General features: G+C 41.3%; 1 protein-coding gene across 1 annotated transcript in view; it reads right to left on the reverse strand.

Annotated features, from left to right (window-relative positions):
• Nucleotides 1-12,634, reverse strand: part of ndrg2 (NDRG family member 2) — a 43,518-nt gene that overhangs the window by 8,928 nt on the left and 21,956 nt on the right. The window contains exons 3-11 of the mRNA XM_045211860.1: nt 8,109-8,150; nt 7,790-7,895; nt 7,041-7,161; nt 6,899-6,961; nt 6,580-6,640; nt 3,788-3,874; nt 468-524; nt 182-285; nt 26-64 (exon numbers count right to left, since the gene is read on the reverse strand). Of these exons, the coding sequence (XP_045067795.1) occupies nt 26-64; nt 182-285; nt 468-524; nt 3,788-3,874; nt 6,580-6,640; nt 6,899-6,961; nt 7,041-7,161; nt 7,790-7,895; nt 8,109-8,150 (680 nt within the window). The remainder of the gene's footprint in view (nt 1-25; nt 65-181; nt 286-467; nt 525-3,787; nt 3,875-6,579; nt 6,641-6,898; nt 6,962-7,040; nt 7,162-7,789; nt 7,896-8,108; nt 8,151-12,634) is intronic.

The following is a 12,634-nucleotide window of genomic DNA, read 5'->3' on the forward strand; positions in this document are numbered from 1 at the left end:
CTGATTTAAGGGGTGAGACGCTTACTTGAAGTTGCTGTTACGGTCAATGATCAGATCCCTGCGGCTGTACAAGAGAAAAGGAGGAAGGGGAGGTTACACTAGTGTAGGTTTGTGTGTGTGCATGTGTGTGTGCGTGTTTGTGTGTGTGTGTGTGTGTGTGTGTGTGTGTGTCTGTGTGTACCTGTTGTAGCTTCTCCAGAAGAGCTCAATGTTGATGAGGTTGGGGGCTTTAGAGATGCGATCTCTGTGTGACTTCACCAGGTCTGCATTTGCTGACATCTCCTCCTATAAACCAAGACAGAAATGATACAACAGTAATGTCCTTCCTATGTCAAATATTGTGTGTTTTATAGGATAAAGATAGATAGTTCAATAGTCAGATAACACACATAGGGTTACAGTCTATAATAACCCCGAGTCTTTCATACCAAACACACGCATAAACACACACACATATACACACACACCTGACTGAAGAGATGACTCAGGATCTGCTCTGTGAGGGAGGAGGTCAGGGTAGTGATCTAGAGACAGAGAGAGAGAGAGAGAGAGAGAGAGAGAGAGAGGGGGGGGAGATTGAGAGAGAGAGAGAGAGCGAGAGAGAGAGAGAGAGAGAGAGAGAGAGAGAGAGAGAGAGAGAGAAAGAGAAATATCTACTTTTTTTGTATAACATCTTAGTCAATAACATACAGTACAGTAAAACCACCATGAAAACTATTCCACTATTCCAATTTCCTCCTCTAAATGCTACTTTATCAAATTGTCATTTTACAATAACGTACATTTTGTCTTGCACTGTACCACATTATGAATTATGTACTTGATGGGTTGATGTCCTCATTGTGGTTTTACAGACATGTTTAATATGTTTTATGTACACACTTTATTAGAATACTTATGAAATGCACATTGTTATATTTGGTAACACTTGCTTATTTTCCCTCGACTCCAACCCCATTCGATGCATTGAACAGATGTGGGTGGAGCAATGTCTACATAAGGGTGCAAATTATAAACACTCACAAAAGCTCTGAGGAAGGCCTTGAGGCCGATACGTAAAGCTTAATAAAGAGCAGTGATACTATCAAGAGCAGTGATACTATCAAAAGCAGTGATACTATCAAGAGCAGTGATACTATCAAAAGCAGTGATACTATCAAGAGCAGTGATACTATCAAAAGCAGTGATACTATTCAGAGCAGTGATACTATCAAAAGCAGTGATACTATCAAAAGCAGTGATACTATTCAGAGCAGTGATACTATCAAGAGCAGTGTGCGGGTTTCTTGTTCAACTGTTACCATGCACCTGCAACTAAGATAGCTCAGATGTGTGAGTGCCTTTTGAATTTTACAAGAACATAATCGAAATATCCCATTGTCCAAGAATGTAATGGCTGTTTATGAACTGCTAGATCAAGAGCATTTGCTATATTTCTGCTGGTAATTGAGTTTCTATTAGTTAGGATGTCAACACAACAAGAACACAGAAGAGTAATGATCAATAGGATATTGGATTGCTATTAAATCTAATAGTCAAATGGATGGAAATGCTGCTAGTATTCATGAACATATGAACATTCATGAACACACCCCCTGTTCCCCTTATCCTACAGTCGTGGAGATACCAACTTTTGAGTGTTCAAAGATAAAACACTTAAGTTGTTCCGACTGGCATGGAAGTGGCTAGAGTCTTCAGAGGTGTAAGGATAATTAGGAGTCTGAAACTAGGGGATTTGGTGGAGTGATAGTCAATAAAATTACTGAGGATAATAGCAGACGATATTGCCACTCCTATTTGCCATATCTTCAATTTAAGCCTACTAGAGAGTGTGTGCCCTCAGGCCTGGAGGGAAGCAAAAGTCATTCTGCTACCTAAGAATAGTAAAGCCCCCTTTACAGGCTCAAATAGCCGACCAATTAGCCTGTTAGCAACCCTTAGTAAACATTTGGAAAAACTTGTGTTTGACCAGATACAATGATATTTTACAGTCAACAAATTGACAACAGACTTTCAGCACGCTTATAGTGAAGGACATTCAACAAGCACAGCACTTCCACAAATGACTGATGATTGGCTGAGAGAAATTGATGATAAATAGATTGTGGGGGCTGTTTTGTTTAGGATTCAGTGCAGCTTTTGACATTATCGATCATAGTCTGCTGCTGGAAAAAACGTATTTGTTATGGCTTTACACCCCATGCTATATTGTGGATAAAGAGTGAAATGTCTAACAGAACACAGAGGGTTGTTCTTTAATGGAAGCCTCTCTAACATAATCCAGGTAGAATCAGGAATTCCCCAGGGCAGCTGTCTAGGCCCCTTACTTTCTTTCAATCTTTACTAACGACATGCCACTAGCTTTGAGTAAAGCCAGTGTGTCTATGTACGCGGATGACTCAACACTAGGACTTAGATTTGTGTGTATTGGGTATATGTTGTGAAATTATTAGATATTACTTAGACATTACTGCACTGTCGGAGCTAGAAACACAAGCATTTCGCTATACCCGCAATAACATCTGCTAAACATGTGACCAATAACATTTGATTTGATTTGATTGACACACATCAGCTACTACAGTGAATGAATTCACAGCAACACTTAACAAAGAGCTGCAGTTAGTTTCAGAATGTGTGGCAAGGAATAAGTTAGTCCTAAATAAATGTATTTCAAAAACTAAAAGCATTGTATTTGGGACAAATCATTCTCTAAACCCTAAACCTCAACTAAATCTTGTAATGAATAATGTGGAAATTGAGCAAGTTGAGGTGACTAAACTGCTTGGAGTAAACTGTCATGGTCAAAACATATAGATACAACAGTAGCTAAGATGGGGAGAAGTCTGTCCATAATAAAACGCAGGTCCTACAAGCCCTAGTTTTGTCGCACCTGGACTAATGTTCTGTCGTGTGGTCAGGTGCCACAAAGAGGGACTTAGGAAAATTGCAATTGTCTCAGAACAGGGCAGCATAAAAATACACCTTATGGAACAGCGGGGACTGTGAAGCAACACAAACACCGGCACAGACACATGCAGGCACACACACACACACACGATAGCATACGCACTATACACACACATACACATGTATTTTCTGTTGTAGATATGTGGTAGTAGAGTAGTGGCCTGAGGGCACACACTTAATGTGCTGTAAATGTATTGTAATTTTGCTGGACCCCAGGAATAATAGCTGCTGCCTTGGCATCAGTTAATGGGGATCCATAATAAATACAAATAAACACACAAATAACCTTCTGGGTTTCTGAGTAATGATAATATTTAATACTAATGTTGCCTGTAATCATCAGCATTTTGAAGAGTGTGGCCTGGGGTGGTTTAGCTGTAATCACCAACATTTTGAAGAGTGTGGCCTGGGGTGGTTTAGCTGTAATCACCAACATTTTGAAGAGAGTGGCCTGGGGTGGTTTAGCTGTAATCACCAACATTTTGAAGAGAGTGGCCTGGGGTGGTTTAGCTGTCTAAGCACTGACTCTGGAGCACATGTACAATGTAACACTGCCATCATGGCTTTGATCCGGCCCACTGGCCTCTCTCTCTCTCTCTCTCTCTCTCTCTCTCTCTCTCTCTCTCTCTCTCTCTCTCTCTCTCTCTCTCTCTCTCTCTCTCTCTCTCTCTCTCTCTCTCTCTCTCTCTCTCTCTCTCTCTCTCTCTCTCTCTCTCTCTCTCTCTCTCTCTCTCTCTCTCTCTCTCTCTCTCTCCAATAAATATAGAAAACACTTTCAATATATATATATATTGAAACATATTAAAGAGACAGTAACCTTCTGGGCCGCCCAGTCCATCCATCCTCTGGTCTCAGGGTCGATGTTGATGAGAACCAGACCTTCAACTGAGTCTGGATGGGCCATCTGAGAGACAGAGAGCGAGAATGAAAGAGAGTGAGAGAGAGAGAGAGAGAGAGAGAGAGAGAGAGAGAGAGAGAGAGAGAGAGAGAGAATGAAAGAAGCAAGCATTGGTATACACTGAGAAGAGAACCGTATAGCAATATTTTGCTAATGCAGGCTCGACCCTAAACTATGTTCTCTCTGCTCAGATTGGGTTTACAAACTGCTGAATTATTAGGTTTGATTTAGGAGAGGTTTGATTTACACAAGCAGTGGGTGAGCTTTAGCTCTCACTCTCAAGTTTTATTCTGAATGTTGCTATCATCCTCATCTGATGGAAGGTGACTTGCTAAATATAGCATAGTTTTAAACTGATCTTTGAATGTGATTTTGTCAGGTTTTAAATACATTTTGTTGACAGCTCTGTCTCTAGAGACAGAAGAGTGACTTAGTCATATACCATTTAATCCATGTTTAAAGACGCAGTCAAGTCTCTACTTCCTGATTGGGTCTAAACACATTTTAACACATTTACTTTGCAGACCCTCTGCTGGTTTAGAAACCAATTCGAAATTGCAATTGCTCTTATGACCTGTCGGTGGAGAACATGGAGATAATTTAGCAAGCAAACACATTCGTGTAAAAAATATATATATATATATAATATATATACATATATATTGATTGATTGACACTAATTCTCACTACACATAGACATATGTGTCACTACATTTAATGTTTTTATCCAACGGTTTTACAGAACATTTTAGCCTACTGCTTTTTGCTTTTAACATAATGTGTTTCTTTTTATGTTCTGCTTCTATTCATCTAAACTCAAGAATTGACCTTGAGATGATTTTTAATGGTTTTCATATTTCAAGGCAAACCTCTTTCAAACCTCTTTCTCAGAGAAAATAACAACTTAACTCTTTGAGACCATAACTTTAATTATGCATTTAATGGCATTCCATTTTATATCCATCTGATTCATACTTGATAAACTTTGAGGTTACCATCGACCAGACCAACCAATCTGACCAACATACACAGCCAAACAGTGACTGGTAACTCTTGACTGTAATGATGTTTGAACTGAGAACTGATTGAACTGATGTTATCTCTTTGCCCTTAACAAAGAATGACGTTTTCTTGAGCTTGGTTGAAGGAATGTGTACCTAGGGACATTTGTATTTGTAAAGCACATTGTCAACGCTTCCCCGGAAGACACTCCTGATGCCATGGGCCCAACGACTAGAAGTTGGGTTCCATAAACTGGACTGGAGACTCAAAAACAAACTCTCATGTGGTGGGGGCCATTTCTTCCTGTACTGACTATTGAATGTCATAGAATAATACTATAGTATCCATGTTTGGTTTCTTGTTAACTTGTTCACTGAGGATAACTCTGATGCTATCTATATGGATGTATGATCTCTGTTGTAACTTGTATCTGTACAGGGTAAACTCTGAATTACTCTATGGAAAGGGGTTTTATGGTCCTGTCAGGAATTCTGTCTCATTTACATTGGTGTCATCCCCCACACAAGCCTTTAGATGCTGTGACACCATGTGGAGACTGGGCCTGGGTGGTCGGGTTACTGTAAATTTGGTATCATTTGATTGGTCAGTGGTGGTTGATTTTGGGTTGAGATGGTTACACCTTCAGATGCTATAAATGGGATGGAGGTCTGCTGTTCTCTCTCTCTTATCCTGTGTCCTGTCCATTGGAGGAAGGTTGTATGATATTTTCTCATTTCCTAGGCTTCTAGGCCTCTGGCTTGGTAGGAATGTCTTTGTCCATGCTTTGTCTTGTAAGTTAACCTTAGCATCTAATTATATGCCTAGAATTATGCTTTGTTAATGTCAGTATTGCCATAACTTAAGCTTTGTGTCTTGTATGTGAATCCATTCATTTTACAAAAGTTATTAAATAATACTTGATTTGATGACTGTAAGTCGCTTTGGATAAAAGCGTCTGCTAAATGGCATATTATTATTATTATTTTTATTATTATTATTATATTCACTTCTCATGACCATTCCTTGATCCTTAGTCAGCTAAACGCTTAATACCTGATTGCACATGGTTCAACTGTAGTCTCTTGCATATCGCTATTTATCTTATGGAGTCAGATAATTCATTTAATGGGCTAATTGCTTAGTCATATTACGGACCGCATGTGAGGTTTTACTAGAACGTTAAATGGAGTCAGATATACTTTCTAATAGTCTTTGTCCATTAATTGCTTAGTATTTTTATGGGTCGCATATAGGGAATATTTAACATGGTTATATGATAAATATTACCCCACTACAATAACCCATGTGAGTTCAATGCATAGACTAGTACCAAGAGGGTACATAACAGAACTAACAGCATGGTATACTTAAGCAATACGGCACGAGGGGGTGAGGTATATGGCCAATATACCACGGCTGTTCTTACGCACGACACAACGCGGCGTACCTGGATACAGCCCTTAGCCGTGGTATATTGGCCATATACCACAAACCCCCTAGGTGCCTTATTGCTATTATAAACTCAATACCAACGTAATTAGAGCAGTAAAAAGTCATTTTGGTCATACCTGTGGTATACGGTCTGATATACCACGGCTTTCAGCCAATCAGCATTCAGGGCTCGAACCACCCGGTTTATAATGTGATTTATCACAGGGCAGCTGTATGAACTGATACAGGGGGAAGTAACATGATAAGGACACACTCACTGTGAACCTGGAGAGAATGTAAGAACCAGCTCCCACTCCAACTCCGATGACAGTACGGAAACTAGAACAGGGAGTGAGTACAGACTTAGTGACAGAGCTTCTGATATTGAAAACATTCATAGACATGTCTGTATTGTAATATGCATATGTATACCAGTACAGAGAGTACAGACTTAGTGACAGAGCTTCTGATAGTGACAACATGTCTGTTGTGAACGCCAGTAGATGTTTGTGAATGCTAAGTAATACATTTTTTATGGTGGACATGCCAGTAAGCAAGCAAGTATTATGTAACGACGATGAAATAAGTCTTACTCACTTGAAATATGTCAGGACAGCAGGGATCATCTCTGCAATTTGCTCCATGGACGGATATTGGTATCTAAAACGAGAACATGTTTATATGAACAGTTAAATATACACACTATATATACACACACACACACACACACACAGCGTACCCCATAGGATAGGCGGTGGCCCCCTCCTCTTGGCCAGGTGCATCGATGTGGACCAGGGTAAAGTTCTTCACTATCTCCTGCATCTCCTCAAACTTAAACAGAGGAGAGAAGCAGCTTTTACCTGGGAGAGAGAGAGATAAATAGAGAGAGAGAGATAAATAGAGAGAGAGCGATGGGGAGAAAGAAAAAAGGGAGAGCGAGAGAAAGAGAGAGTAAAAGTCAGAACTTGAAAAGTTTCTCAGACTTGAAAAGCATAAATCATTCACTGTAAAAGAAAAACTGAAGAAAGGGCAGTCGCAGAACTGAAGGGAAACTCAAAATGAAAAAATGAAAATTGCTGGAGGGGATGACTGAGGAAAGGATACATTAAAGCAGAGATGAAAGTGAAAGACATAGTAAGAGAAGGAGAGAGAGAGAGAGAGAGAGAGAGAGAGAGAGAGAGAGAGAGAGAGAGAGAGAGAGAGAGAGAGAGACAGAGAGAGAGACAGAGAGAGAAGAGAGAGAGAGACAGAGAGAGACAGACAGACAGAGAGAGAGAGAGAGAGAGAGAGAGAGAGAGAGAGAGAGAGACAGAGAGAGAGAGACTGAGAGAGAGAGAGAGAGAGCGAGAGAGAGAGAGAGAGAGAGAGAGAGAGACAGAGAAAGAGAGCGAGAGACTGAGACAGAGACAGAGAGAGAGACAGAGAGAGAGAGAGACAGAGAGAGAGAGAGAGAGAGAGAGAGAGAGAGAGAGAGAGAGAGAGACTCACTGTCCAGGCCCACGTCGTGGAAGGTCAGGATGGCGGGGCGGCGTGTGTTGGAGGTTCCATGGAGAGTCACGTGGAGGAGACCATGTGGAGTCTCAATACTGTGTTCCTGGGAGGGAGGGAGCGAACGAGAGAGAGTGAGTTACACACATATACTACCATAACACTATGCTACACACACACTCAAATACACACAGTGAACATGCTTTCACATACACAAATAAAACCATACACACACAAACATACTGTATGTTGAACAAACATACTTTCACATGACACAAGACACATACACACATGGTAATTTATTCAGAAACAGTGGTACCTGGCCCTGGTCCAACAGTATCCGAGCTGCAGCCTCAGCATCCTACAAAGATGGAGAAAACATTTCAGGTCTCTATTGGATTTTGGGTAGGCAGAACCAGACACATTTCTGACACATAATGTCATTGTGAAATACATCTGGGAACCTCTCTGGGAAGATAATTGTGAAATGAATATCTACAGCTGTTCATTGGCAAAGACTTTTCACAGTATCATCCCACTAACATGCTAATGTTGGATCAGTTTCTATCTTTTACATCATAATGAATAAGATGAATATATTTATTATGATTATGGACAGGGCGGACCTGATATCTTAGATTAAAACTCCTACTCTGAGACACTTTTGGAATATGGTCCTGGTTCATGCATTTGAGTCTGTAATTCCCCTAACTCTCCAACGTCAGCAGATGGCAGCACTGAGAGTACACATCTCAACCCTCTCCAGCTCTGTTCTGCACAACAACAGGGAAAGAAGAGCTTCTCACTTTACACCCTCAGGGCTTTGACATCAACCAAGCTCTCATGTCTGAACCAGCCTAGCCCAGCAACAACACACAAGTACACACACACACACACGAGAACGCATGCAGTCACACACACACACACACACACGATACATACACAGCCCTTGACTTTTTCCACATTTTGTTGCTGAATTTAAAATGGATTAAATTAAGAATGTGTATCACTGGCCTACACACAATACCCCTTAATGTCAAAGTAGAATATTGTTTTTAGACATTTTTTACAAATTAATAAAAAATGACAAGCTGAAATGTCTTGAGTCAATAGGTACCAGGAAGTTGTGAGTTTAAATCCCACGTGAGTACATGTTGAATAATAATGACCGTATAAATGAACATACACAATGTAGTCACATGTCATATATGCACGTTGAAAACACTGTATGTTTAAAGCACTGTGTGTGTATCCTAACAATTAATTGCAGAGCATCACCTGTGAAATTTAATGGGAAAAGTGTTACCCACATGTGATCATGTGAAAATCCACATGTGAAACTTAATGTGAAATATCATCACATGTGAAGTGAACCAAAAACGCATAGTTTCACATGATTTCATTTGTGAAATTTCACATGTGAAATAAAATTAGCAAAATGTAGAATTTTCATGTGAAATCATGTGATTTTCCACCTGTGAAATCAGGTGGTTTGCTATTTACATGTAAGTAATTTAGCAGATGCTCTTATCCAGAGCGACTTACAAATTGGTGCATTCATTCAACTTAGGATAGCCAGTGGGACAACCCCTTTTTTTATGGGGGGGTGGGGGAGGCAGAAGGATTACTGTTATACTATTCCAGGTATTCCTTAAAGAGGTAGGGTTTCAAGTGTCTCCTGCCAGCCAAACCCTCCCCTACCCTGGACCAATTGTGCGCCACCCCATGGGTCTCCCGGTCGCGGCCGGCTGCGACAGAGCCTGGACCCGAACCAGGATCTCTAGTGGCACAGCTAGCACTGCGATGCAGTTCCTTAGACCACTGCGCCACTCGAGAGTTATATACGTTTTGAATACAGTGGGGGAAAAAAGTATTTAGTCAGCCACCAATTGTGCAAGTTCTCCCACTTAAAAAGATGAGAGAGGCCTGTAATTTTCATCATAGGTACAGTGGGGAAAAAAGTATTTAGTCAGCCACCAATTGTGCATGTTCTCCCACTTAAAAAAAGATGAGAGAGGCCTGTAATTTTCATCATAGGTACACGTCAACTATGACAGACAAAATGAGAAAGAAAAATCCAGAAAATCACATTGTAGGATTTTTAATGAATTTATTTGCAAATTATGGTGGAAAATAAGTATTTGGTCAATAACAAAGTTTCTCAATACTTTGTTATATACCCTTTGTTAGCAATGACACAGGTCAAACGTTTTCTCTAAGTCTTCACAAGGTTTTCACACACTGTTGCTGGTATTTTGGCCCATTCCTCCATGCAGATCTCCTCTAGAGCAGTGATGTTTTGGGGGCTGTCACTGGGCAACACAGACTTTCAACTCCCTCCAAAAGATTTTCTATGGGGTTGAGATCTCGAGACTGGCTAGACCACTCCAGGACCTTGATTGCTTCTTACGAAGCCACTCCTTCGTTGCCCGGGCGGTGTGTTTGGGATCATTGTCATGCTGAAATACCCAGCCACGTTTCATCTTCAATACCCATGCTGATGGAAGGAGTTTTTCACTCAAAATTCTCGCGATACATGGCCCCATTAATCTTTCCTTTACACGGATCAGTCGTCCTGGTCCCTTTGCAGAAAAACAGCCCCAAAGCATGATGTTTCCACCCCCATGCTTCACAGTAGGTATGGTGTTCTTTGGATGCAACTCAGCATTCTTTGTCCTCCAAACACGACGAGTTGAGTTTTTACCAAAAAAGTTCTATTTTGGTTTCATCTGACCATATGACATTCTCCCAATCCTCTTCTGGATCATCAAATGCACTCTAGAACTTCAGACGGCTGGACATGTACTGACTTAAGCAGGGGACACGTCTGTCACTGCAGATTTGAGTCCCCGGCGGCATAGTGTGTTACTGATGGTAGGCTTTGCTACTTTGGTCCCAGCTCTCTGCAGGTCATTCACTGGGTCCCCCGTGTGGTTCTGGGATTTTTGCTGACCGTTCTTGTGATAATTTTGACCCCACGGGTGAGATCTTGCGTGGATCCCCAGATCGAGGGAGATTATCAGTGGTCTTGTATGTCTTCCATTTCCTAATAATTGCTCCCACAGTTGATTTCTTCAAACCAAGCTGCTTACCTATTGCAGATTCAGTCTTCCCAGCCTGGTGCAGGTCTACAATTTTGTTTCTGGTGTCCTTTGACAGCTCTTTGGTCTTGGCCATAGTGGAGTTTGGAGTGTGACTGTTTGAGGTTGTGGACAGGTGTATTTTATACTGATAACAAGTTCAAACAGGTGCCATTAATACAGGTAACGAGTGGAGGACAGAGGAGCCTCTTAAAGAAGAAGTTACAGGTCTGTGAGAGCCAGAAATCTTGCTTGTTTGTAGGCGACCAAATACTTATTTTCCACCGTAATTTGCAAATAAATTCATAAAAAAATCCTACAATGTGATTTTCTGGATTTTTTTCCACAATTTGTCCGTCATAGTTGACGTGTACATATGATGAAAATTACATGCCTCTCTCATCTTTTTTAAGTGGGAGAACATGCACAATTGGTGGCTGACTAAATACTTGTTTTCCCCACTGTACACGTCAACTATGACAGACAAATTGAGGAAAAAAAATCCAGAAAATCACATTGTATTATGGTTGAAAATAAGTTATGGTTGAAAATAAGTATTTGGTCACCTACAAACAAGCAAGATTTCTGGCTCTCACAGACCTGTAACTTCTTCTTTAAGAGGCTCCTCTGTCCTCCACTCGTTACCTGTATTAATGGCACCTGTTTGAACTTGTTATCAGTATAAAAGACACCTGTCCACAACCTCAAACAGTCACACTCCAAACTCCACTATGGCCAAGACCAAAGAGCTGTCAAAGGACACCAGAAACAAAATTGTAGACCAGCACCAGGCTGGGAAGACTGAATCTGCAATAGGTAAGCAGCTTGGTTTGAAGAAATCAACTGTGGGAGCAATTATTAGGAAATGGAAGACATACAAGACCACTGATAATCTCCCTCGATCTGGGGCTCCACGCAAGATCTCACCCCGTGGGGTCAAAATGATCACAAGAACAGTGAGCAAAAATCCCAGAACCACACGGGGGGACCTAGTGAATGACCTGCAGAGAGCTGGGACCAAAGTAACAAAGCCTACCATCAGTAACACACTACGCCGCCAGGGACTCAAATCCTGCAGTGCCAGACGTGTCCCCCTGCTTAAGCCAGTACATGTCCAGGCCCGTCTGAAGTTTGCTAGAGTGCATTTGGATAATCCAGAAGAGGATTGGGAGAATGTCATATGGTCAGATGAAACCAAAATAGAACTTTTTGGTAAAAACTCAACTCGTCGTGTTTGGAGGACAAAGAATGCTGAGTTGCATCCAATGAACACCATACCTACTGTGAAGCATGGGGGTGGATACATCATGCTTTGGGGCTGTTTTTCTGCAAAGGGACCAGGACGACTGATCCGTGTAAAGGAAAGAATGAATGGGGCCATGTATCGTGAGATTTTGAGTGAAAACCTCCTTCCATCAGCAAGGGCATTGAAGATGAAACGTGGCTGGGTCTTTCAGCATGACAATGATCCCAAACACACCGCCCGGGCAACGAAGGAGTGGCTTCGTAAGAAGCATTTTAAGGTCCTGGAGTGGCCTAGCCAGTCTCCAGATCTCAACCCCATAGAAAATCTTTGGAGGGAGTTGAAAGTCCGTGTTGCCCAGCGACAGCCCCAAAACATCACTGCTCTAGAGGAGATCTGCATGGAGGAATGGGACAAAATACCAGCAACAGTGTGTGAAAACCTTGTGACGACTTAGAGAAAACGTTTGACCTGTGTCATTGCCAACAAAGGGTATATAACAAAGTATTGAGAAACTTTTGT

The sequence above is a fragment of the Coregonus clupeaformis genome, chromosome 39 (assembly GCF_020615455.1).
Source record: "Coregonus clupeaformis isolate EN_2021a chromosome 39, ASM2061545v1, whole genome shotgun sequence".
NCBI classification, from domain to species: Eukaryota; Metazoa; Chordata; class Actinopteri; order Salmoniformes; family Salmonidae; genus Coregonus; species Coregonus clupeaformis.